The sequence below is a fragment of the Colossoma macropomum genome, unplaced genomic scaffold, assembly GCF_904425465.1.
Source record: "Colossoma macropomum unplaced genomic scaffold, Colossoma_macropomum, whole genome shotgun sequence".
Lineage (NCBI taxonomy): Eukaryota > Metazoa > Chordata > Actinopteri > Characiformes > Serrasalmidae > Colossoma > Colossoma macropomum.
In genome coordinates this window covers 22197939-22223832 of record NW_023494799.1, presented here as the reverse complement: position 1 = coordinate 22223832, position 25894 = coordinate 22197939, and the positions used below count along the sequence as shown (strand labels likewise).

General features: G+C 40.5%; 1 protein-coding gene across 1 annotated transcript in view; it reads left to right on the top strand.

The window, feature by feature from the left end:
- Window positions 1–25894, top strand: part of syt7b (synaptotagmin VIIb) — a 211692-nt gene that overhangs the window by 174286 nt on the left and 11512 nt on the right. Inside the window, exon 7 of the mRNA XM_036587086.1 lies at window positions 20117–20237. Coding sequence (XP_036442979.1) covers window positions 20117–20237 — 121 coding nt within the window. The remainder of the gene's footprint in view (window positions 1–20116; window positions 20238–25894) is intronic.

The following is a 25894-nucleotide window of genomic DNA, read 5'->3' as shown; positions in this document are numbered from 1 at the left end:
CATATGCTCTGACTTATAGACATATCAGAACATTATATATAAAAAAGCAAACAACAATTGATTAAATACAGTATAAACATGTCAATAATCGTGTCTAGGGTTGTTGCAGTTGTCTAAAATCCAGAGACCGTCACATTTACTGTATTCTGTGTGAACTGGTTTAAGAAACACGTTCTAAAAATAGTCCCAAGCTGAAGGTTGTCTTGATATCAGCACACTGCGCTGCCGCCGTCTCCCTGGCTGTCTTTCACATTCGATCACACGTCACTGTTAGTTAGCTGGACACCTGCCACCGCACAGCTCAGTTTAATTCCTATTCAATTACTTTCCTCTGCCGTTTAGAGATGAGCGGTACGGCCTGTGCACACACACACACACATACAGAGGAGGGAATCCTCAAAGGCTGTGGGATTATGTAACTGCTCTTTCTTTGCTTTTTTTATCCTCAGCGTGGTTTCGACTTGAGCAGCAGAGTGAGAGGGGCGTCAAGAAGGTTGCAGAAAGAAGAAGATTTTTGTGCTACCAATTACATCTGATCTGATTTTGGGCAACACTCTATTAAATCACGTACCACATGTTACATTAATTTAAAAAAAAGTCAGATTAGCCATAAGGGACAGTCCTGCATTGCTGCTTCAAGGTCACATCTTGGACACATACTCTGGCCACTTTATTGGAAACCCCTCTCTTGTACCTTCACTTTGCTGGTGTACAGTTAGAGACTGTAGCTCATCTGTTGATGTTTATGCTAGCCACCTGCTAGTCCTTCATCAATGATCAGTTTCTGACCACCAAGTCACTCTTGTCTGGATATTTTGGGTGGTGGTCCACTCTCAACCTTGTAGCGACACTGACAGCAGCACCGCTGTGTCGAGTACACTCACAAGCAACACATGCACTACCGTGTCAGTGTCACTGTTGTGCTGAGAGTGGACCGCTTTCTAAATGATATCTGGACAACAGCAGTCCTATGATCAGAAACTGACCAATGATGAAGGAGGTAGAGGGGGCTGATAAACTGTGCAGCTACAGTGTGTAATTGTACACCTGCATAGTGGAGCTATAAGACAGCAGAGTTTTTTTCTAGATATGTTCACAAGTCACTTCATGCAAGTCTGAGTCGAGTCTGGAGTCTATGGGGTGTGAGGCTGAATCAAGTCACAAGTCTCTGATGAGTGAATTCAAGTCGATTTTCTAGCCTATGAGGTGTGAGTCTCAATTTTCGAGTCTCTGAGGTATGATTCCAAGTCGAGTCAAGTCTCGAATCTCTGAACTGCGAGTCCCAGTCAAGTCTCGAGCCTCTGGAGTGTGAGTCTAAGCCGAGTCTTTTGTCTCTGGGGTGCGAGTTCGAGTTGAGTCTTAAATGTCTGATGTGTGAGTCTGAGTCAAGAATCTCTGAGGTGCAAATCAGATTCAAGTCTTGAGTCTCTGAGGTGCGAGTCCGAGTCGAGTCTCGAGTCTTTGAGATGTGAGTCTGAGTCTCGAGTCTCTGAGGTGTGAGTCTGAGTTGAGTCGCAAGTCTCTTAGGTGCAAGTCTGAGTCGAGTCTAGAGTCTCTGAAATGCAGCTCCACGTTGAGTCCTGATTCTCTGAGCTGTGACTCCAAGTTGAGTCTCGAGTCTCAGAGGTGAGAGTCAGAGTTGAGTCTTAAGTTTCTGAGGTGCAAGTCAGAGTTGAGTCTTCAGTCTCTGAGGTGTGAGTCCGAGTCAAGTTTAAAGTCTCTGAGGTGCAAGCCTAGAGTCTCTGGGCTGCAACTCAGAGTTGAGAGTCTCTGATCTGTGAGTCCGAGTCACGTCTCGAGTCTCTGATGCTGTAAGTCATCATCGATTCTTGAGTCTCAGAGCTGTGACTCCAAGTCGAATTTAGAGTCTCTAAAATGAGAGTCTCAGTCTCAAGTCTCTGAAGTGAGAGTCAGAGTCGAGTCTTGACTCTCTGAGGTCCAAGTCTCAAGTGTCTGAGGTCTGAGTCTACATCAAGTTTTGCATCTCCAGGGTGCGAGTCTGCGTCAAGTCTTGAGTCTTTAGTGGAGAATTTTAACTGCAGGCACTGCATTTTACAAAAGTAAATCTTACTAAAAACATGTCAGGTTCAACATGGCTTAAAATAACAAGACATTAATTACAGAAAAACTGGTAACTCTTTCCTTGAAACCTGTTTTACATAACCATTCCATAAACATGTCAGAGCAGATCTGTCATCTGCTCTCATGAGTTGTCATTGTAGCATCTGTCATGACCATTAACTGTCATGGTAACATGACACTGTTAAATTACTGGACATAAACTGTCATGACAACATATGACATCTGCCACAGCTCGTTTTACAAAGTTAGAATATAATGATCTAGTTGTTTTGGCTCTTTTGTTTAAACACCGTATGTATTGTGTGCAGTCTTGTTTATTAGCCTGAAGGTTTTTCTTAAATGAAAGGCTCGTTATCTGAAGCCATACCGAATCTGACGCTGTTGCACGCTGTAGGATAACAACACTGCGGTTATGATTGCGCATAACTGCACAAAACTGACCAGTCACACACCAGGCAAAGGTTGAAAGCAAAAGATTTTGTTTAATTACCACATTAGGGTTGGCAATCTTAATTTAGCTTTGTTTATTTTTTATGAATGCACTTGCAAGAGTCCTTGACTTTTGCTCTGTTGGCTAATGTGTGAAAGCACAAAGCAGGAGGTTCTGATAAGGAATTTCAGTTGTCTAGATCTGGTGGGATTTTACTGTGAGCAGCACCTTCTTTATTTTGACTGTTTGCTCTTACTACACAGAAAGTCATCTGACAATAGATCTTACCTTATAGGCTCACCGGACAATTAATTAGTCACCTGTGACCAGGGATGGGGGAGTAGCTAAGTAGCGTGCTACTTTTTGTAGCTAGCTACAAATTTTTGTAGCTAATAGCTGTAGTTGCTACAGTTTTATGAAATGTAGCTAATAGCTGTAGCGCTTACATTTTTTTGTGTAGCTATAGCGATAATTGCTGCTACAATTTCACTACAGGCTTCAGGTGATCCGCGCAAAATCTGAACCATAAAATGCGGTCGTTAACTGGGCTGGTGGCGACTGTGCAATCCTGACTGAGCCATGGACAGTTTGAGAAAACGGGCACCTGCTGATCATCCCTTACTAGTAGGCCTAGCGTTTTTACCATCTTGGATATAAATGTACCAGTATGTGCTGATGTGCTAGTACAGGCTAAAAGTATACACAAAAATGCAGACTTACTTTGCTCTGCTTTAAGCTTTAGCTCAGCTATATCCACTTCTCTCGCATCTCAGGAAACTTTTCCGTGAGTTTCTTGTAAAATGTCTCACAATGTTCGACTTTTTACAAGGCTTTTTCCGATTGTCCCGTTCTACCTTAAACGGTGCAGCAGTACAATCTGGCGCCTCTGGCACCATTTAAGGTGGAACGGGACAATTCGAACGAGAAGCTGGCGAATGAGAAGCGACTTCAGCTTCGCGAGTTGTTGCAGATTATGAGGAAAGTATGAAGAAACCAGCTGAGTGATTATAATTGCAAAGAAGTCCATTCATCTCCAAATTATCGATATTCGTCTTAAATCTTCAAATGTTTAAATTGGAGCAGTTTTATTTCAACAGCTGACAGTGCTTTGCACTAAGTTGTTTGCATGGTATCCGGTTATTTTTGTTGATTTTTGTTAGGAAAAACCTGGAATGATTGACTGAAATTTTTGTTGGATATTACACCTTTGGTTGTGTAATTTTGATTGTTGGTTACACTTTCTGGTGATCTTTTTGTATATTTGCAGCTTTTCAGTTGTTTTTTCAGGCACATGATTAAATGCAGTGTCTTGTTCACACTATCACTTGGGCTTGTTTGGTGTGTCAGGTGGAGACTCACAAAGATTCTGACAATCACGCTTTGAAAGTAGCTAAAAAGTAGTGCACTGCTTTTCAAAAAGTAGCTAAAAAGTAGCCACTACTTTTTCTGGAAAAGTAGCTAAATTGTAGCTAACTACAACCTTTGGGAAAGTAGCTACAAAGTAGCTAACTACTAATTTTTCAGTAGCTATGCCAACCCTGCCTGTGACCGAAAACGTACATAATAGCTTGTAATACCTCCATGAGCATGAATAACGGCTGCATGGACTGGACAAGTTTCTGGATGTAGGCGACATCAACGTTCAGCCACTCTTGCATCAAAGAATTGTGCGGTTCGGCCAGATCTCGTGGATGCCTTCCCTGGCATCTTACTCGTTGTTCCAGGTGGTCCCACAGATTTTCAAGAAAGTTCAAAATCTGGGGATTTTGCAGGCCAGTCCAGATTTTTTGCAGCCCTGTAAATGCGAGAGTTGTCATCTTGGAATACAGGGATAGGAATGTTTTGTTCCTCAATAAGATGATGAGCAAAAGGCAAAACCTGGTTGTCCAGCAGCTCAATGTAGACACCGTGGTTCAAATTTACTATGACCTTAACCAAGGACCCACTTCCGCATAGTTAAAACTCCCCCAAACATCACAGAGCTCCTCCAGCTTGAACCACACATTGCAGGCAATCATTATTGAAGGCTTTTAAAGGTCTACGATGAACACAACGCAGAGCATCACTCACATACCTGCCACTGCTGGTCAACCTGCAAATTCAATTCAAATTCAGCTACTTCCTTCACACTATGGCCTTTGGCATGCCCAAATGCAATCCCTCATTTTTGCCAATCATTAACATCTGCTGTGCGACCCATTTCCCACACATCGAATGAGACATTCACTGCACTCTACCACCTCTTCTTAATCTATGAATCATGTCGCACACCCCACAGGTATTTATAGCCCGATCATCCTTTTGCAACACGATCTGCAGGAGCCTGAAGTTACTTCAACCTTAAAAAAGCAAGTTGACTAATTCTTTGTCCAGGGAGCTTATCTTTATGCTGATTTAATTCAATAGAATTCTAATCATGCTTGCTCTTAACCAAATTTCATTATATTTCTGTCTCTCCAAGACAGAGATCAGAAGAAAGCAAAGATCTTCTGGTGGTTATTTTTGCTCTTTGCTTTAATCACTTTCATAATCCCAGTGTTTCATTACCCTGTTTTACTAAAACAAAAAAGACCAGAAACTAGATGATGTGCTACACCACACAGTGTGTAAAGAAAGATAGGATGCCCTGTGCAGTTAATCTTTGGCAACAGACTAATAGAGAACTGTGGGAGATTACGCTGCAGATTAGAAGACGCTGAACCTTTCAGATTTTAAAATGCTAATTTGGCACTTGGAGTATGTGACACTGTGTAGGCCTACTTGTATCTCCTCTGTTGTTGGATTATCCCACACTTAACCAGCTTAAAGACAGTGACCTAATACTGTAAGAACCAGCACACACAGCAGCATCTCCGAGAATAAAAGCTCCAAGATGGTACGCTGCAGTATGAGCAGATGTTTGTACAGCTTACTCACACACTATGGGCCAGTATCGCAGACATGGATTAAGTGTAAACTGCAGTGCCAATGGTGAATCTCCAACGCAAATATTTTTTATTTGTACAAATGCAGCACCTTTGGGTTGAAGTGACCCAAACACCTTTGGGATGAGATGAAATGATTAAGCTCACCTGAAGTCCATTGGCATAAGTTGGAGTGATAAAGCTCCATTGAACACGTTTGGGATGAGTTGTAATGATGAGACTCAATTAAAGTCCATTGGGTTGAATTGGTGTGGTCAACCTCCATTTAATTCCTTTAAGATGAGTTGGAGTGATGAAGGTCCACTGAACACATTTGGGATGATTTGGTGTGATGCAGCTCCATTGAGCACCTTTTGGATAAGTCAGAGTGATGAGGTTCCATTGAACACCTTTGCGATAAGTTTGACTGATTAAGCTCAAATGAAGTCCATTGGGATGAGCTGAAGAGATGAAGCTCCATTGAACATGTTTGGGATGATTTGGAGTGATGCAGCTCCATTGCACACCTTTTGGATAAGTCAGAGTGATGAAGCTCCATTGAATGCATTTGGGATGAGTTGGAGTGATGAAGCGCCATTGAACACATTTGGGATGAGTTGGAGTGATGAAACCCAGTTGAAGTCCATTGGGTTGAGTTTGTGTGGTGAACCTCGGTTGAATTCCTTTGAGATGAGTTGGAGTGATGATGCTCCACTGAGCACATTTGGGATGATTTGGAGTGATGAAGCTCAACTGAAGTCCAATGGGATCTGATGAAGAGAACATGCTCCATTTAACACCTTTGAGATGATTTGTTGTGATGGAGCTTCGTTGAACACCTTTGGGGGTAAGCTTGAGTGGTGAAGCTCAATTGAAGTCCATTGGGATGAACTGAAGAGATGACGCTCTATTGAACTCCTTTGGCATGAGTTGGAGTGATGAATCTCAGTTGATCACCTTTAGGATGAGTTGGATTGATGTAACTCAGTGGAAGTTCATTGGAATGAGTTGGTGGGATGAATCTCCATTGAATCCCTTTAGATATGTTTGAGTGATGAAGCTCAGTTGAAGTCCATTGGGATCAAGAGGTGATGCTATATTGAACGCCTTTGGCATGAGTTGGGGTGATGCAGCTCTATAGAACACCTCTGAGATGATTTAGAGTGATGAATCTCAGTTGATTACCTTTGGTATGAGTTGGAGAGCATAAACAAAACAGGAGTTTATGTTATGCTCTTTATATGTGCATATGTACAAAGTCACATCTGTTTTTTTTTGCATGGAAGTTCTTTGTAGGTAACCTGCTAAATTGGCCCCACCTCAGGGTCTAGACCGTATAAGAAGCCATGGACCCGCTTGTCCTGTTAACTGTATAACTATAATATTTTGCAAACTCTAGCAGTGACTGATGGTCGAGGGGTCAAGTGTACAGGACACAGACATGAGAGAAATGAGGAGATTTGATGTAAAGTTCACTTAGGCGCAAGAATGTAACTGCTGCTTCATTTAAGGAGGAATGAAAAATTCCAGCAAAAGCTGCTGAATAAGAAGCTATAACTTTGGCCATGTACAAATTCAGACATGAAACAGCATTTAGCACTGTTTTTGCCAGGCCCACAAGACTGGTGCTAGAAAGCAATATTAACATATGATCATCTACATATTGTACAGTTTGTTTTTATTATTTTGACCCATAACAATATTTCAGATTTTCTTTAGCTATTAAAAATGGTTTTTATTAAAAGTGAATTCGCTTCCCAGACTAATAAACTGCTGTTAACTGCTACTTAATCATCTGAAGTGGTTTTATTTGTAAATATATATATTGAAACTTTAATTATACCATGATATAAATGTTTGGCCCAAACTACATATGTTCTGAGGGGGAATTTGTGTATTTTTTACTTTTTTGGGTTTTGTGGTATACTCAATTTAAAAACCCATCATTACACTCAAACTGAACGAGATGCGCTAACTCATGCCAGCACAGTACGTTTGAGGGCTTTTCCTGGAGGACCCTTTAGCTGTAGTGGGCCAGGAGACAATAATCCATCATAACCTGGCCGAGTCTGCTGCTTCACCCGTTCAGTCACAGTCATGAATCGCCAGTTTAAGCTATGTGACTCATGCATGGATGTATAAACACGCCCCTGCAGTGTCACTTTCATCCTTCACACTCCTGCATCCCTCTTCTGCTGCTGTCCCTTCATTTCTCCCGTTTCGGCCCCTTCCATCGCTCCCAAACTGCCTTCAGACATTAATCTTTCCTGTCTCTCCTCTCTGTCACTCTCTCTCTTCTGCTCTATAGTGCTGTCACACAATTTCATCTTTTTCCCCATTCTCCTGCTCTCTCTCTCTTTCTCTTCTGATACATATCATCACATCTTGCTGTTCTGTTACCTTGGCTCTCTTTCTTTCACAGCATCTTCTCCCCGTGCCCACCTCCACTGAGTAAGAGCACTGATGTGTGGCAAAAAGTCAGAGACCACCCTTCATTTATTTAATATCAGAACACATTTACATAAATGTGTATACAACTAAATCTAATATCAGGTGTTTGAGTGTTCAGTGTGTCACTCTTTACAGCTTCCATTCTTTTCAGGAGACTCACTTTCAGTTTATCAAAGAAATCTGCAGACACACCTCCAAAGTTCAGTCTTAGAAGTTGGTTGATCATTTTCTGAAGTAATCACACATTCAGTGATGCTGAGGTCTGGACTCGCGGGTGGTCAGTCCATTGTTCAGCCTCTTTGTTTGATGTGTCTGTCTCCTTTTCTCAGTGAGGTCTTCTTGACAGCTACACATCCTTTCAGACCCATAGCGCTGAGTTGTCTTCTCACAGTGGAAGGATGGACAGAAACACCTGTGGATGTTTTTAGATCTGAAGCAGCCTGATTTTCTCCTCTCTCTCAAAGATAAAAGCTTTAAGTGCTGTTTATCTGATGAGGACAGTTTTGGTGTCTACCAGGTCTTCCAGGTGGTTATTAGGAGTCCATTTTTCTCTGTATCAGGGGTTCCCAAACTTTTCCAACTCACACAACCGACCACAAAAGCTTCTGCTGCCCATAACATTTAACCAGTCCGATTGTTTAAAATGCAAACAAATATAATAATCAACGTAGCCTATCAAATATAGATATATAGTATTAAATAACACAATATAATAAACACCAAAAAATATTCTAAACCGTTCTGACTCACTAAATGAGGCCTGGTTTGTCAGCTACCAAGTGCTGGATGTCAAGCTAAAGACAGAAAGTTGCAAACAGATTTCTGGATCAGTTCAATTTAGATACCTACTCCTAATGTTTAGTTTCATGTGAGAACCCCCTGTGGCATGCGCCCGCCCCCCGGGCCCCGACGATGACGGCCGCGAGAGCCGGCAGGAAGGCGGGGCCCGATCAACCAGCGGGACGGCAGGGAGAGAGCCGCGAGTGGGGAGGGGGCGGAGCGCAAAGCCCGAGCTCCTCCGAGTAACCCGAGTGACCAGATCAGCATCAGCTGGCTCTCATTAAGGGCTGCGTGAGCACCTGAGCCGAGAGGGGACGAGAGCTCGCTGCTCCACCTCCTTGTCACCGCCCCCAGCTGGCAGCTCAGCCGCCCGGGCCGAACGTGAGGTGTAATGGAGCGGCCTCGCTGCGTAACAGGGGGCGGGGCCCAGGCGGCGGAGTTCGGTACTCGCTCCTTGCCCTGGTGCCTCTCGTTGCCGGCGCCGTCGTCGTCTTCCTCCTCCTCCCGCCATCACTCGCGTCACTCGGTTTACTCGGAGGAGCTCGGGCTTTGCGCTCCGCCCCCTCCCCACCCACGGCTCTCTCCCTGCCGTCCTGGCCTGGTTGTTCGGGCCCCGCCCTCCTGCCGGCTCTCGCGGCCGTCATCGTCGGGGCCACACCCCATGTAATGTAAAGGTTCTAATAAGAACCTTTAAATGAGAACCCTTAAACCTTTATGCCTGCTTTATTACCTTTATTTTTAAAAGTTACTCATACTCACAGATCTCTTTTTCAAACTTATAGTACTCTCTTTAAAAAGATGGTTCTTCAAGGTTTCTGTGGTAAAGACAATGGTTCTATATAGAGCCATGAACACTCAGGGAACCTTTTGAATGCTTAAATGTTTCTTCAGATGGAGAATGTGCAGTTTATGGTTCTATACAAGCAAAAAGTATTCTCTTTTTGGTGCTATTTAGAACCAACCACAACACATTCTCCATCGATCTGAAGAATGATTTCACCATGCAAGGAATCATTTGAGCATGCATGAGTATTCATGATTCTATATACAACCATTGTCTTTACAAAAAACCTTCCTATAAGAATTCTTCTATGGTATTTTGTGGCAACTTTTTAAAAGAGTGTGGTGTTTAGGTGGGGTGTGTCGGTGGCGTTGCTAAGACGGTCGTCAAATGGACAGACTTTCTTATAAGGACTTTGGTAAAACTCAAGATCTTTCCCATCATCTATTTGTTTTACTTTGTTTAATTCCCTCTCTGCGTGTTGTCTTCCCCTTGGCCTACCTTTTGTTGTGTGTATACTCCAGAGTTAACTGTCTAGACACACTGTTGTTGGCTGTGAGACCGAGTTACCACATACCTTACAGCCGACTGTGATTCTACGACAGCTCAGTTACACAATAGTAACATAATGAAATGATGTAGCTCTAACCTAAACCTATTAACTCTGTGTTCTTTTTCTACTTTAATTAGTAAAACATGGCTGTATTAAGTGTTGGTGTAATACAAAAAAATGATCAGCCCAGTTAATTAGAGCTCACTCTGGTGATTTATTTGAATTCACTGAGTACATATCACTCAGCTGAGCGTCTTGAAAGCCACTTAGCACAGTTGCGTGGAACCTCTTACCAAAAAAATCTAACATTTCAATTTTGAGTGTGCATTAGATACTGACTGATGTGAAAAGTGGCTGATACTGATACCGATTTTAAGAGCCTAAAAATTCTGATGACTAATACTTTTATATGGTGAAATATTAAAGAGACCTCTGTAATTTCAGTTGTTGTTGCTGTTCTTATAGCCCAACCATCTAAGCATTGGCCCTATCATCAGGAGATCACAAGTTCGATCCCTGGTGATGCTGTAGTCATCTATGGCTGGGAGTCCATGAGAGCACAGTTGGCCTGGCTGTCTCTGGGTGGGTAAGATGCCCCCCCCCCGTCACTCAGTGTAATGCTTGTCAGCGCAGGCGTTTGATAGCTGACGTAACAGAGCTGGCGGTTAGTGTTCTCCTCTGAGCACATTCAGCTGTCCAATATTGTGTTAGCAGCAGTTCGAAAAGATGCAGTGTCGCTTCACAGGGCTCAGAGGAGGCCAGTGTTAGCTTTCGCCCTCCTAGCACTGGTGGCATCGAGTGATTGGGGGAGTCCTAACTAGTGGGTGGAATTGGACACAACTAAATTGGGGAGAAAATTAGGGGGGAAAAGCAGGAAACTTCAAATGATAAAATAAACAAAATCAAACTGCCGCCAAACACGTTGTTGTAAAAATGTCTTTCTTGTTTAACCTCGCTTTAAATCCACTCCATGCAGTGACGCATGCAAACATGTGACACGTAGACCCATCATGATCATATGCAAAAGTTTGGGCACCCCTGATAAAATGATATTGTGTTGGTTTTCTAAATGAGACTGTATCCAGCACTGATTACAAATTACACCACCAAAAATGTAATCAGTGGCATAAAATCATCACATGCATAAAAATGCAAACCCATATGCACAAATATACATACAACACAGGGCATTTGGATGCCACACACACACATACTTAGCACATGCTCATTAAAGCAGAGCTGCTCAGAGGGCACGTTTATGTTTACGATTATGTTTATGTTTCTCTGTGTCAACACACATATATCTCATAGCTTGCAGGAGCCACAATAAACACAATAAACAAACAGAGTACCGTACAGTAAACCAGTCAGACAGATGAGGAGAGAGAGAGAGAGAGAGAGAGAGAGAGAGAGAGAGTAAAAGAGAAAAGAAAGCAGGAGAAAGAATAAAAGAGAGAGAGAGAACAGAGATAATGCAGGAAAGCAAAAAAGGAAAGCAATGGAGATGAAGAAGAGACAGAGAGAGGGACTAAGAGAGAGAGAGAGGAAGAGGAAAAAGAGACAGAGAGAGAGAGAGAGAGAGAAAGAAATGAAAGCAGAAAAGGGTAAAAGTGAAGAAGAAGAGAGAGACAGAGGTAAGGAGTAATAAGAGGGAGAAAGAGGTGAACAGAGAAAGAGAGAGAGAGTGAGAGAGAGATTGTCAGTTGTTCGTCTCCTCGTGGCCCTCAGGGGCTTTTTTAGCTTGTTCATGCTAATTTCATTTTGATGTGCCTCAGAAATATGAAGTGTTTCTGCAGCTCGCCCCCCCCCCGAATTCCCCCTGCTCTTCCACACACACTCGTCCTGAATAACATCTCCTCACCCACTCACTCCTCATAACAGCTTATAATCACTAATATCAGCTCAGCTGAGGAGAAAAAACGCTCAAAGTTTCACATCTCTCCATCTCCACAGCTCTGCGCTCACGAAATAATAATAAACACAGCTTTCTGAATCTCTCCTGATGGAGATAATAGAGTAGAAGATGAACGACATGCATCAGAGCTTCTTTTAGAGAACAATAATAATAATGATAATCTTTTGGCAAATTATATTGATGAGAGGATGATGGTGGGCGTTCTGGTGTGTCGTGCAGGTTTCGTTACTGTTACAGTTAGAGGAGATTCAGACTGTAATCAGGGAGGAATGACTTCCTGAATGAGTCATCACTGTCCTCCTGGAGGAGTTCTGGTAGGCTGGTCACTTCTGGTAACGTTCACCCCTGTTTGGAGATAAAGGCTCTCACTGTGGTTCGCTGGCAGGGATGCAGGAAGGTGTTTCAAATTGGAGATGGTGATATTTTAAGTAGCAAATATGTGACATAAACTATGACATCATGCTAAATGATTTGCATTTTTTGCTAATTGACAACTAAAAAAATAGTAACTTTACAGGAGAAGACAAAAACACTCTTACTTTTCAATGTAAGTCAATGTAAAGAGATTTTGTTCCAAGTGATTTTAGAGCATTTCTATTTTTCCATTCATCATGAAATTTTTACACAATGTAAAGGACAGCTGGTGTGTTGAAATGATATAGAAAACTAAAAATCAACAAAAATGGAGATGGTTTTCATTGGACAGCGATGATATGCATGTGAAGGAGCCTTTGAAATGGGACAGCCTAGTCGTGCTGCTGTGATGCAGCCTTCAAATGCAACCTCCAAAGGATGCAGCCCCTGAAGTGGGACACAGCTTGTATCTCTCTGCTCTTGACAAACTTTATGCAAATGAGCTGAGGGGAAACCAATTAGATTATTGAAACGCGTTGCAGTAACTGATTGCATCATACCAACAGTCGCACTGTAACATTTAACATTGGAATGCACACCGAGCAAGAGATATAACAGTTGATAAAAACTTCATTATTACCTTAGATGATTTTTTAAAAGTTTGAAAATAGTTTTAAGGCACTTTGGGGGTCAGTACTGGCCTTTAACTCTGCATAAACTTTATCTCTTTGCACCTTGATTTGTGCGTTTTAGCGACGCGCCTCCAAAGCGGCCAGTTGTCAGCTCACTGTAATGAAAATACAGCGTTCACTTAAACAATGCACAACTACTGCAGATTTTAAAATATATAAATACAAACTCTACTCTAAAACAAGCACACGTGGGTTTACTTTACTACACTCAAAATACTATAGGGTTTTATTGTTATTATTTTTAGCAGTTGCAATCTTGAAATCAGCACCCTCAGTACTCCCACTTCCTGTGTCCATGTTCGCTGGAGTCTGAGAGTCTCAGAAGTGGCTTTGTAACCCTTTACAGACTGATACACTTCAATAACTTACTTTCTCATCTCTTCTGGAATTTCTTTTGATTGCAGTGTAGTGCACTGCATGTTAGCCTACTTCACATTGCTGGAAAGATTCTATTTAAGTGATCTTTAGATTCAACAGGGCTGGCAGTGGGCATGTCTAGTTTAATAGCTCCCAGTTATCAACTTTAATTCGTTGATTGAGTACTCAGGGGGTGAGTACTTTTTCGCACAGGCCAGTTGGTGTCGAATAACTTTTTTCCTTTTGCGAATGAAATTTAATTTAAATTGAAAAATTTAAATTACTGTTTTCAACAGTAAAGTGCAAGACTCTTCTGTGAATTGCAAAAATGGCAAATTTCTGCTGAATTTTTTATTTCCAACTTGTGTTTTTAATTATGCATTAGATAAGAGGAATGGAGAAAACGAGATGATGTTGAATAAAAGCAGCTTTTGAGCCTTTGGTATACACTACTTGGCCAAATGTATGTATGTAGGTAAGTGGAGCATCACACCGTATGAGCTTGTTGGACATCCCATTCCAAAACCTTTTTAATATAAAAGCATTAATATAGAGTTGCCCCACTTTGCGGCTATAACAGCCTCCACTCTTCTGGGAAGCTTTCTACAAGATTTTGGAGTGTGTCTGTAGGAATTTGTGCCCATTCAGTTTAAAGAGCATTTGTGAAGTCAGACACTGAAGGTGTTCAGTGAGGTTGAGGTCAGGGCTCTATGCAGGCCACTGGAGTTCCTCCGCACCAAACTCGTCACACCATGTCTTTATGGAGCTGGCTTTGCACACAGGGGCTCAGTCATGCTGGAACAGGAAAGGGTCTTCCCCAAACTGCTGTGACAAAGCTGGAAGCATATAATTGTGTAAAATGTCTTTGTATGCTGTAGCATTAACATCACCCTTTATGAAACTAAGGGGCCCAAACCCTGAAAAACAGCCCCAGCCCATTATCCCTCCTCCCCTCCTCCACCAAACTTTACTGTTGGTACTATGCATTCTGGTAGGTGGCGTTCTGCTGGCATCCACCACACCCAGATTCATCCATCAGACTGCCAGATAGTGAAACATGATTTGTCACTCTAGACAACACGTTTCCACTCCTCCAGAGTCCAGTGGTGCCGTGTTTTATACCACTCCAGCTGATGCTTGGCATTGCGCACAGTGATCTTAGGCTTGTATGTAGCTGCTCCACCATGGAAACCCATTTCATGAAGCTCCCGACGCACAGTTCTTGAACTGAGCATCTTTGCAGAGGCAGTTTGGAACTCTGTAGTGAGTGATGGAACAGAGGATAGGCTCTGCTCTAGAGTTTGTGTGGTCTAGTCATTCGTGGCTGAGCTGTTGTTGGTTCTAGACGCTTCCATTTCACAGTAAAAGCACATACAGTTGACAGGGACATTTTGGCATACAGTTGACAGGCCAGACATTTTGTGATCTGTTTTGTGGCAAAGGTGTCATCCTATGACAGCGTCATGTTTAAAGTCAATAAGCTTCAGTACAACCCATTCCATCTGCCAGTGTTTGTCTTTGTAGATTTGATGTGCTTGAACACCTGAACTCAGTAATTAAATGGGAAGTCCACATACTTTTGGCCACATAGTGTAAGATAATGTTAATTTAGAGACATATCTACATTTGCCAGGTTTTGATGCTAATTCACCTTTACCTTGGTAACGTGAGGTAGAATCTCTTATGTTCCTTATACATTGCATTGAATGTTGTGGACGTTTTTCATGGAATGAGTCAGTACAGTTTACATTTTGGGTTAAAGAAAAGGACATTTATTCCAATAATGCATCTGTAGTAAAATGTTCTTCCATGCTGTTGAGGAAAATGTGCAATGACATTATTTAAGACTGATTATCTAACTTAGAGCAGGCTGTAACAGTCTTCTCTGGATGTTTTGGTCCAGTGTTGCCTTGGCCTTAGCAGCTGTTCCAGCTCAGGTCACTTAAGGCTTGTACCGTCTCTCCAAAGGTAGCTCTGGCTTTTGAAAATGGCATGATTGCATAATCACGCATCCACGCTGTGAGAAAGTTGCAGCCGCAGTCACTCGCTGACCTCCAAAAAGAACAACACGAAGATATTTGTTTTATTCATATGCTGCCTTTTACATCCACGCAGAAATTAATTTGTGAGGCAGATTTGGAGGCATAAACGTTATTGAAATGTTAAATGTTGTCTTTTAGACGGAGAAGAACAGGAGTCAGCAGTGCAGCAGAGAAAGGCTCATCCATCCTCGTTCCTGTTGCTCCTTCTTGCTTATGTAAAGCCTCTCGGTGGAGAAAACACTGGATATTTCATAATTGATACTGTAGAAGCGCACGCATTACCCAGTGACTCCAGGCGCACATTTAAATATGCATATCTCAGTCGAACAGGAATACTGCGTGCACTTTACAGCACCGCAGTGCTACAGAGCTCAGCAGTGCTAAAATTACTGCACTTTTAAAGGAATATTTGGGCTGAAAAGTGCTGACACGGCTAACGGTGAATGAAAATGAGCAGCCGCTAATTAACATGTTCTCATTTGCATAATGTTCATGTTGATTGCTGGGTTCAAGCTTCCATCCATTATTAAGAAATTAACATCAGTGTGGATTATAATTGAGAATTATACAAAATGTATTTTTTATATATATATATATATATATATATATATTATATATATATATATATACATAATGGCTAGGAGTTAGGAGTGACCTTTCAAACAGAAATTATGGCCTCATCTGACTCTTCTTCTGCACCATGTCAAATTATGCATATATTGAAGATCTACCCATCTGTAGCTTCACATCATATATCAGCCACTCTCAGATCACTCTGTCCAAGGGATCACTGTGTATACATACTGGTCACTTTATCAGAATCCCTTTCCTTTAAGCTCCACCTGGAGTTCGTTAATGCCCATTTATTGATGCACAGTTTTTGTTAGCCAGCCTCAACCCTTCAACAGTGACTTTCATTCAATATATATCATAATGTTCTTTCCAGATATATCACAAAGTTTACTGTATATCAATGTTCATTCCAAATATATTAATGTTCATAAAGTACTTCCTGTTTTGCATGCCATACTATATATATAAATATATATGTATAATATAATATGTTACATTATATTTAGGAATTTTTTCTGTTTTAGAATATTAGAAACTGCTGTGTCTGATCCACCACCCAAATAATACCTGCTCTGTGGGGGTCCTCTGGGGGTCCTGACCATTAAAGAACAGGGTAACAAAGTAACAGATCGACTACAGTCTGTAACTGTAGAACTCCTGTAGTGCTCCTATATGGTCAGTGGAACTGATGAAATAGACAGTGAGTTATTAGCTACAAGGGGGTGGTTTTAATGTTATGGCTGATCGGTGTATATTGCACTGTATTCATTTGGAATATATTCAATTTTTTATATAAAATATTAAACAGGACAGTGTTATATAACATGTCACTGCACACCTGTAGAGCCAAAGCTAGTTCTGCGTCACCCTCTGTTTCTGGTGAAGGTGAGTGAAAGAGAGAGAGAGATGCTTTTCTGCGGGTTTCTTCAGCAGCTGCGCTGGTCACACTGACCGCAGCGGCCCGGAGCGTGTCATCCTCATCATCATTATCCCAGAGGAGATTGCTCTTTCAGGGATACTCTGATGGAAACTACTTTCAGGACAGAATTGGACATGGTTTTAGCGGAATGAACGCTGCTCCTGGGTTTGCGCACGACACCTGTCACACAGCATCTCCTCTGCCCTCATCCTCGTGCCACTGCCTCTTGGCCCCCCCATCCCAGGTAGATGTGCCTTCTCGCTGATGGTTGCCGTGCCAACAGCCCGTGTTCATGTTTCTTTACTGGTTTTCCCCCTAAGGAGAAACCCACAACAGCCAGACGTCCATCACCCCCCTCTGGCAGCTACATGTTACTGCAGCTGAAGTGGAATCACAGCTGCACACTCGCCTTGCATTCAGTGAGGGTGTTTACACTGGGTGTCCAGTTTATCGGAAACACCTTGTACAGCCATATGCAAAAGTTCAAATACTCACAGTCAACCTGCATGATCTAAGTGAATATACACTACATGGCCAAAAGTTTGTGGACACCTGTCTATGCAGTGTTTGTCCCCCTTTGCTTCAGTAGCAGCCTATACTCTTCTAGGAAGGCTTTATACTAGATGTTGGAACATTGCTGTGTGGATTTGATTGAGCATTAGTGAGGTCAGGTACTGATGTTGGATGGTCAGTTCTGGATCACTCCAACTCATCCCAAAGGTATAGGATGAAGCTCCATCACTCCAGAGAACGCAGTTCCACCGCTCCACAGCCCAATGCTGGGGGGGGGGGCTTTATACCCCTCTAGCCCAAGCTGGACACTGGGGATGGTGACCTTAGGCTCATGCAGCTGCTCCAGTGTCCAATTCTATTAGTCAGTGCTTTTCTATGGAGATTATACAAGCTGTGTGTGTATTTGAACTCCTGTGTCAGCAGTTGTTGCACCTTAATGTAGCTAAATTTACTAATAAGGAGAACACACTTAAATGGTCAGGGCCTGCCGGTGGGCCCAAAGTTTTATTACACACTTCTATAACCTAAGAACAGCTCAGCCAGTTTGCATTGAAGTCCCTGTAGTTACTGAATAATAAGCCTTAGTATGTAATAAGCCTGAAATTTTAATTAATATAAAAATATGGCAAAACTTTTGCACAGGCCACACTCTTTGTTTTATTTGTTCGCCAATTTATGCTGTAGAGTTTGTTCTCTGTAGAGGATGTGTGCTTACAGTCATATGCAAAGGTTTGTGCACCCCTGGCCAGGTTCCATATTTTGTTGATTTTCCTTCCTCAATTAATAAAACATGTAATTTGACTGGGGGTGTTTATACTTTAGCATACAACTGTGTCTACATTCCCGGCAATGGCAGGGGGGTGGGGGGTGGTGTGTGTGTGTGTGTGTGTGGGGGATCAGACGTTTTCCAACTGTTAAATGCCATCTCACTATTGTATTTTCCCAAGCTTGGTGCTTGGATTGGGAGAACATTGCCCCCTCTAGCTTTAGCTTTATGGGGGCAGATGGTCCAAAGTCCCTCAGAAGTTGGCACTTATGCATACAGATGGACTTTTGGGTTTACATTTACAGGCTGTAGCTCATCTGCTCCTTCACAGTTTATCAGCCCCCCTCCTACCCCATTCATTCAAAGGGACCACCATAGGACTACCGCTGACCAGATATCATTTCTCAGCACAGCGGTGACACTGATATGGTACACACTTTAATTTAATAAACTGTGGTTCTTCAAGGGTTCTTTAGTAAAGAAAATGGTTCTATATAGAACCCTTTGCATGATTGAAGGGTTCTTTGCATCATGAAAAGAGGTCTTCAGAATCTTTGAAAAGGGTTATATATAGCACCAAAAAAAAGGTCGTTACAATGTCAAGCTTGTAATAGTAAAAGAACCCTTTTTGGTGCTATGTAGAACCCTTTTTGGAAAGGTTATATAAGTGCTACATACAACCATATACAGCACATTCTCCATCAATCTGAAGAACCATGTTCACGATGCAGAGAACCTTTCAATCGAGCAAGGAATTTTTTGAGTGTTCATGGTTCTATATAGAACCATTTTCTTTATTAAAGAACCCTTGAAGAACCATCTTTTTTAAGAGTGTAGTGTTCAGTGAACAGGGGTATTACCAAATGGAAACTGCTTAAGTAATTGTACTTCATTACTTTAATTAAGTATTATTTTGGAAGATCTGTGCTTTACTCCTGTAGTATTGAAATATAATACTTATTTATGTTTCCAGGAGAACAAATTTACCTTATGTTTACGTTTAGAATTTCAGAGTACTGAATCTCAAAGGTCGGGAGATTCAGTCGAGTTCCCACACATTTTATTTGTATTAAAACATCTGAATTTATACCAAATTAATACTGAATGTAACGTTAATGTACATTTTATATTTACATATTTACATGCTTGTGTATGTTTAAGTATTGATACTCTTATTTTCACTCAAGTTTATTTTTGGCTCTGTATGTCCACTTTTAATTAAGATTTTGATGAACAGTCAGGAATGGGTTACTGATTATTGTGCTGAATGTTTTTTTTGTCCCATTTCATTATTATCTTATCCTTTGTACTTTTTTATTGTTACTGTATTATTTTTAGAAGTATTTATTTGTAGAAACTGCTTTTAATTTAATTTTTCTTCCTTTTCTTAGTGTTTTTACATTTTTCTATTTTCTGCTTCTCTTATCTTGGTTTTTATTTGCCTATGTCATTGTAAAGCAGTTTGAGCTGCATATTGATCTATTAAAGTGGCTATATAAATAAAGCTTATTATTAATATAACTCTTGTTATTAGCACCCATATGCATAAGACTACTCATATCAAATTACCAAAATAATATAGTGTAATGGTACTGACAACTAACTGAAATAACAAATGTAAAAAATGTAAAAATGTGAAAACACTGTAATTAAGTTTAATTTGTTGGTGTACAGTTAGAGACTGTAGCTCATCTGTAGATGCCCATTTTAACTGTCTTCTAAGCCTTCATCATCTGTCCGTTTCAGAGGTCAGAGGATATTTTTGGTTGGTTGGCTAATTCTTGTGCCAGCAGTGACACTGTCTGTGTAAAAACCCCAGCAGTGTGTCTGAAAATGATCTCCCCTCCACAAAACAGCCCAATTCTCTCTTATTTCTGAGGTTGTCAGTTTCTCTGTTGTATTTTTGTATCAGAGCTGTTGTCTACAAGTATGGACAAACATACTGAACAAATGTGTGAGTGGATGGTGTTGCCCTGTTCTGACCGTCTCTCTGTTTTTCCTTCAGGGCGGTTGGGAATAAACCCAGCAGCAGCCCCAAAGGCCAGACTCCAGACGAGAGCCGCCGGACAGACGCCAACTCCTCTGTGTCCGACCTGGCCAATTCCGTCACCAGCGACATGCTGATGGTATGAGGATGAAGTGTGTGTGGCTGGGTGTGTGTGTGTGTGTGTTTGTGTGAGTTTGTGTGTTTGTGTGTGTTCGTGATTTCTAGTAAAATAAATGAAAAATAAGACTATATAATACACATGGGTCGTATTATTATTACATATAGACAATTGCATATGTATAAACTACATATAGGACATATTTCATATGAATACATGCAAACATACAAAATGTATATGGAACAATAATAAATTTTACGTCTATGTAGAATACATATGGAACATATTTTATTACATACAAACACTTACATTTATATAATGCATATGGTACATATTATTACATATACATATTTAAATGTATAATATACTGTATATGGGTAATTCTATTATTGCATATAAGTACTTTCATGTGCACATTAATATTTAAATATATAATGCATAGAAGTCATATTATTATTACATCTAGATACTTACATATGATACATTTGGGACATTTTATAACGTAGATAATATAATGTAGATACTATAATATATAGTACATGTGGGTCAAATCATTGTTACACATAGATACTTACATATATGATACTTAACAGACATTATTATTACAAATACTGTTGTACTAACAGTAGTAATATATATGTATATACGTATATGTGTATATATGCATATGTAGTAATAATACATATGGGATATACTATCCCCCCTAAAAGGATGTCTCGTTAAGGTTTCTTTACTAAAGACAGTGGTTTTGTATAGAACCATGAACACTCAAGGAATCATTTGCATGATTAAAGGGATCTTTGCATCATGAAAGCGTTCTTCAGATTGATGGAAAATGTGCATGAATGTGCTATAGATGGTTCTATATAGAACCTTTTTGAAAATGGTTCTATAAAGCACAAAGAAAGGCTTCTCCTATTGTGACAAGCTTGACACTGTTACAATAGAAGAACAATTTTGGGTGCTATATTGGGTTCTTTATAGAACCATCTACAGCATATTTATACCAGATGTTGGAACATTGCTGTATGGATTTGATTGAGCATTAGTGAGGTCAGGTACTGATGTTGGATGGTCAATTCTAGATCACTTCAGATTAATGAACATGTGCTGTAGATATACATAATATATCTAGTAGATATATGAAATATATATATATATATATATATATATATATAATATATATATATATATATATATATCACTGTTGTTAGAAGAAAACCTCGTATCTCCATTTTTTACATTTTTCAGTTTTTGAGATAATTTGAAAATACCTGTTACTCTTTACATTGTATGTAAATTTCATGATGAATGGACTAAAAGGAATGGCCCAAAATGACCTAGAAAAAAGTCTGGTTCCATTGACTTACATTAAAAGTAAAGTAGATTTTTTAATTCTCCTGTAAAGTTAGCATTTTGGAGATACGGTTTTCTTTAGACAACAGCGATACATAATTTTATAAAGAACCTTTTTCAAAAAGGGTTCTATTCTGTACCCAAAAGGGTTCTTTTATAGTTATGAATTCAAGCTTGTAACAAGAGAAGACCCCATTTGGGTGCTACATAGAACCCTTTTCAAAAAGGTTCTATATACTGTAGAATTATATCCATCAATCTGAAGACCAATTTCACTATGCAAAGAACCCTTTAACCATGCTCTTGTGTGTTCTTTGAGTGTTTATGGTTCTATATAGAACCACTGTCTTTACTAAAGAACCCTTGAAGAACTCTTTTTAAGAGTGTATTATTACATATAGATACATACATATCACTGCTGCGATATGTAAGTACCTCCATTTTTGTCATTTGTTGTTCAGTTTTGGACATAATTTAAAAATGCCTGTTGGCCTTTACATTGTGTGTCAATTTCATGATGAATGGACCAAAAGAAGCGGCCCAAAATGACTCACATCTGACTTCCATTAAAAGTAAAGTATGATTTTCCTTCTCATGTAAAGGTCTCATTTTGGAGATACAAGGTTGTGTTCCGACAGCAGCGATATATAAAATAAATAAGGGACAGATATATGACCACACATTCTGTCAAGGTGTAGAAACAAACATCTGTGCATGCATGTGTGTGTCTCTGTTTTTGTGTAACTGTTTTCTCTGCTTTATCCAGTTTGTCCATCCTTGTTTTCCTATTCTCCTCATCCTCCACTCTCCAGTTCAGCATTGTTTTGAGAGGGCATTAACTTTTAACCACGCAGTGCAGTAAATACGGGGTGTGTGTGGCGCTCTCCCCCACTCCAGTCACTCACACACACAGAGCCGTGTCAAAAAGAGCTGCTTTCAGTGAGAGAACGGTAATTAGAGCTGGAGCGCAGTGCTGTGGGGGACTGCCTGTCATTATGTGGGTGGCAGGGCCTCTTTTTTTAAAAAAAAAAAGCAGCCTCTGATGATGCCTAATGATGGTGCTTCCACTTTGAGAGGGTGCCAGAGGGCTGTAAAGCTGAGACCTTGAGCTTCTTTCAGACCTGAAGCCAGAGACTCAGATCAAGGCAGGGCTTTGGTGAACTTAGTAAATTTGACCTGTCATTTGGTCTGCACACAGAGCACTGCCAAAGAATATGAGTGAAGACAGGTGATGTGAAGGTGATAATAGGCTTTAACTGGACATCATTGGTTACATCTCCATCCATTTGCTTGACTCCCCTAAAACAACAACAGCTTAGGCCAGGGCTCAGCGAAATGCAGCACCAGAGCCGCATGTGGTTCTTTTACTACCCTGTTGTGGCTCCACAGCAGAATTAGATGTTTAGGTAAAAATGAAATAATCCTCCTTTGCAGTAAAATAAAGCTCTGCTGATCATTCAACACAGTTTTAACCATAAATGATCTTAAATGCTGGAGTAAATGTATATCTGCTAATTCACCCTTTAACCCTGAAGGTTGGTATACAGAATACTGGTCACCATAGCAACACATACAACAATTCCGTCTAGCTAGTAGCTAACAAAAAAGAGAGAAGAGAACGAGAAAGATTTAAGACGAAAATCGACAATTTGGAGACGAATGGACTTATTTGCATTTATAATCACTCCAGCTGGTTTCCTGATACGTTTAATCTGCAACGAGAAACTGTCACTAAAAAGTTGTGAGGATAAAGTCAGTTTGTCATTGTCCCAGTCCACCTTAAATAGTGCGGCAGTTACATTATGGCGCCTCAAAAACAAGAAGACTTCAGCCTCATAAACAGTCAAACACAAGTCAAAGACATTTTACAAGAAACTGTTCTACTTTTGGGAAAGTTTCCTGCTGGAGATGTGAGAAAGTGGAGTTTGCATGTTCTCCCTGGGTCTGCGTGGGTTTCCCGGGTACTCCGGTTTCCTCCCACAGTCCAAGGACATGCAGTCAGGCTGATTTGACACGCTAGATTGCCCCTAGGTGTGAGTGTGATTCTGTGTGTCGATGTGTGTGCCTGTCTGTCTGCCCTGCGATGGACTGGCGGCCTGTACGGATTGTTTCAGCTTTCCACCCGATGGTAGCTGGGAGGGTCTCCAGCACCCCCGCGACTCAGAAGGATGAGTAGTTTAGATGATGTGTGTGTGTGTGTGTGTGTGTGTGTGTGTGTGTGGTATATTAGCATATACTGAGACATATTTACAGCTAAGATGTTAAAATGGACATGAAATATTGTGGCTCCCAAGGTGGTTTGATTTTTGTTGAAAGGACAAAATAGCTCTTCCTAACATTTGGGTTGCCGACCCCTGGCTTAGACCTTCTGTAGGTTTAGCCTATATGCTCCTTTATTTATAACCCCATTTCCAAAAAAGTTGGGATGCTGTAAAAAAGTAAATAAAAACAAAATGCAATGATGTGCAAATAATTTAAACCCTATATATCATGGAAAATGCTTCAAAGACAACATATCAAATGTTGAAACTGAGAAATGTTGTAGTTTTTTGAGAAATAAATGTCCATTTTGAATTTGATGCCAGCAACATATTCGAAAAAAGTTGGGACGGGGGGCAACAAAAGGCTAAACTGGAGGTTAATTGGAAACAGGTGAGTAACATTACTGGGTATAAAAAAAGCATCTCAGAGAGGCTGAGTCTTTCAGAAGTAAAGATGAAGAGAAGTTCACCACTCTGTGAAAGACTGCATGATCAAATAGTGCAACAATTCAAGAATAACGTTTCTCAACATAAAATAGCAAAGACGTTTTGCTGTTCAGCATCTATGGTACATAATAACATTAAAAATTTCAGAGAACCTGGAGAAATCTCTGTATGCAAGGGACAAGGCCAAAAAACAGTATTTGCTGGCCATAATCTTTGTGCCCTCAGGCGGCACTGCTTTAAAAACAGACTTGATTCTGTAGTGGAAATCACTTCTGAAAAACACTGTCTATGAAAACAGTTCAGCATTGCATCCAGAAATGCAAGTTAAAACTCTAAAACGCAAAGACGAAACCATATATAAACAGGATCCAGAAACGCTGGATAATTCGCTTCTCTGTGCCTGAGCTCATTTAAAATGAACTGAGGGGAAGTGGAAAAGTGTCCTGTGATCTGATGAATCAACATTTGAATTTCTTTTTGAAAAACATGGACATTGTGTCCTCCGGGCTAAAGACCACTCAGCTTATTATCAGTGCACAGTTCGAAAGCCAGTATTCATGATGGTATAAGGGTGCATTAGTGCACATGGCATGGGCGATGTGCACATCTGTGAAGGCACCATTAATGCCAAAGGCCTTGCTTATTTCAGCAAGACAATGCCAAACCACATTCTGCATGTATTATAACAGCATTACTCCGTATTAAAAGAGGTGCAAAACTGGCCTGCCTGCAGTCCAGACCTGTTATCACTGAAAACATTTGGAGGGTTATGAAATGAAAAATATGACAAAAGAGACCCTGAACTGATGAGTAGCTGAAATCCTATGTTCACTTTCAAAACTACAGCAGTCGGTCTCCTCAGTTCCCAAACACTTACAGTGTTGTTAAAACAAGAAGTGATCAAAACACAGTGGTAAACATGCCCCTGTCTCAACTATTTTGGAACATGTTGTTGGGATCAAATATAAAATTTCAAATTTCAAAAAACAATACAAAATTCTCATTTTCAACATTTGATTTGTTGCCTTTGTACTATTTTCAATTAAATATAGGGTTTAAATGATTTGTTTTTATTTAAATTTTGTACAGCGTCCCAACTTTTTTGGAAATGGGGTTGTATTATTTATGTTAAAAATGTTGAATAACATTGAGCTACACAACATCTATAGTTAACAAAGCTACTGGTCCTGTTTAGGGAATATGAGTGCCAACACATGTTCATTTGTGAGATCCTGCTGGTGTGGGTTAAGCCTGTTTTCACTCTATCAATGATGCACATGAAAGCTATGTGAGTGTTAATCGTTCCCCCTTGTGGAGTAACATTGGTCTGCTAAACATAAGCAAGTGAGTGTTTGGCAAGCTGTCTATCTATAGTTCTATTTCCTAAACATGTGTTTATCGATATTATTGTCTTTTACATCAGGTTACTTGTCATTTGCCTACTACTGCAGCTGTCATATGTAAATATGTTTACAGTTGTGGTATAATATTTTTATTGTTTCCATGTGTGAACTGTAGGGAGTGGAGAGTGAACAATGTGTTTTACATACTATATGAAACACATTTTTTATTGTTTTTCTATTTTATGGGCCCTTAATTCTTGCTCTCTCTCTC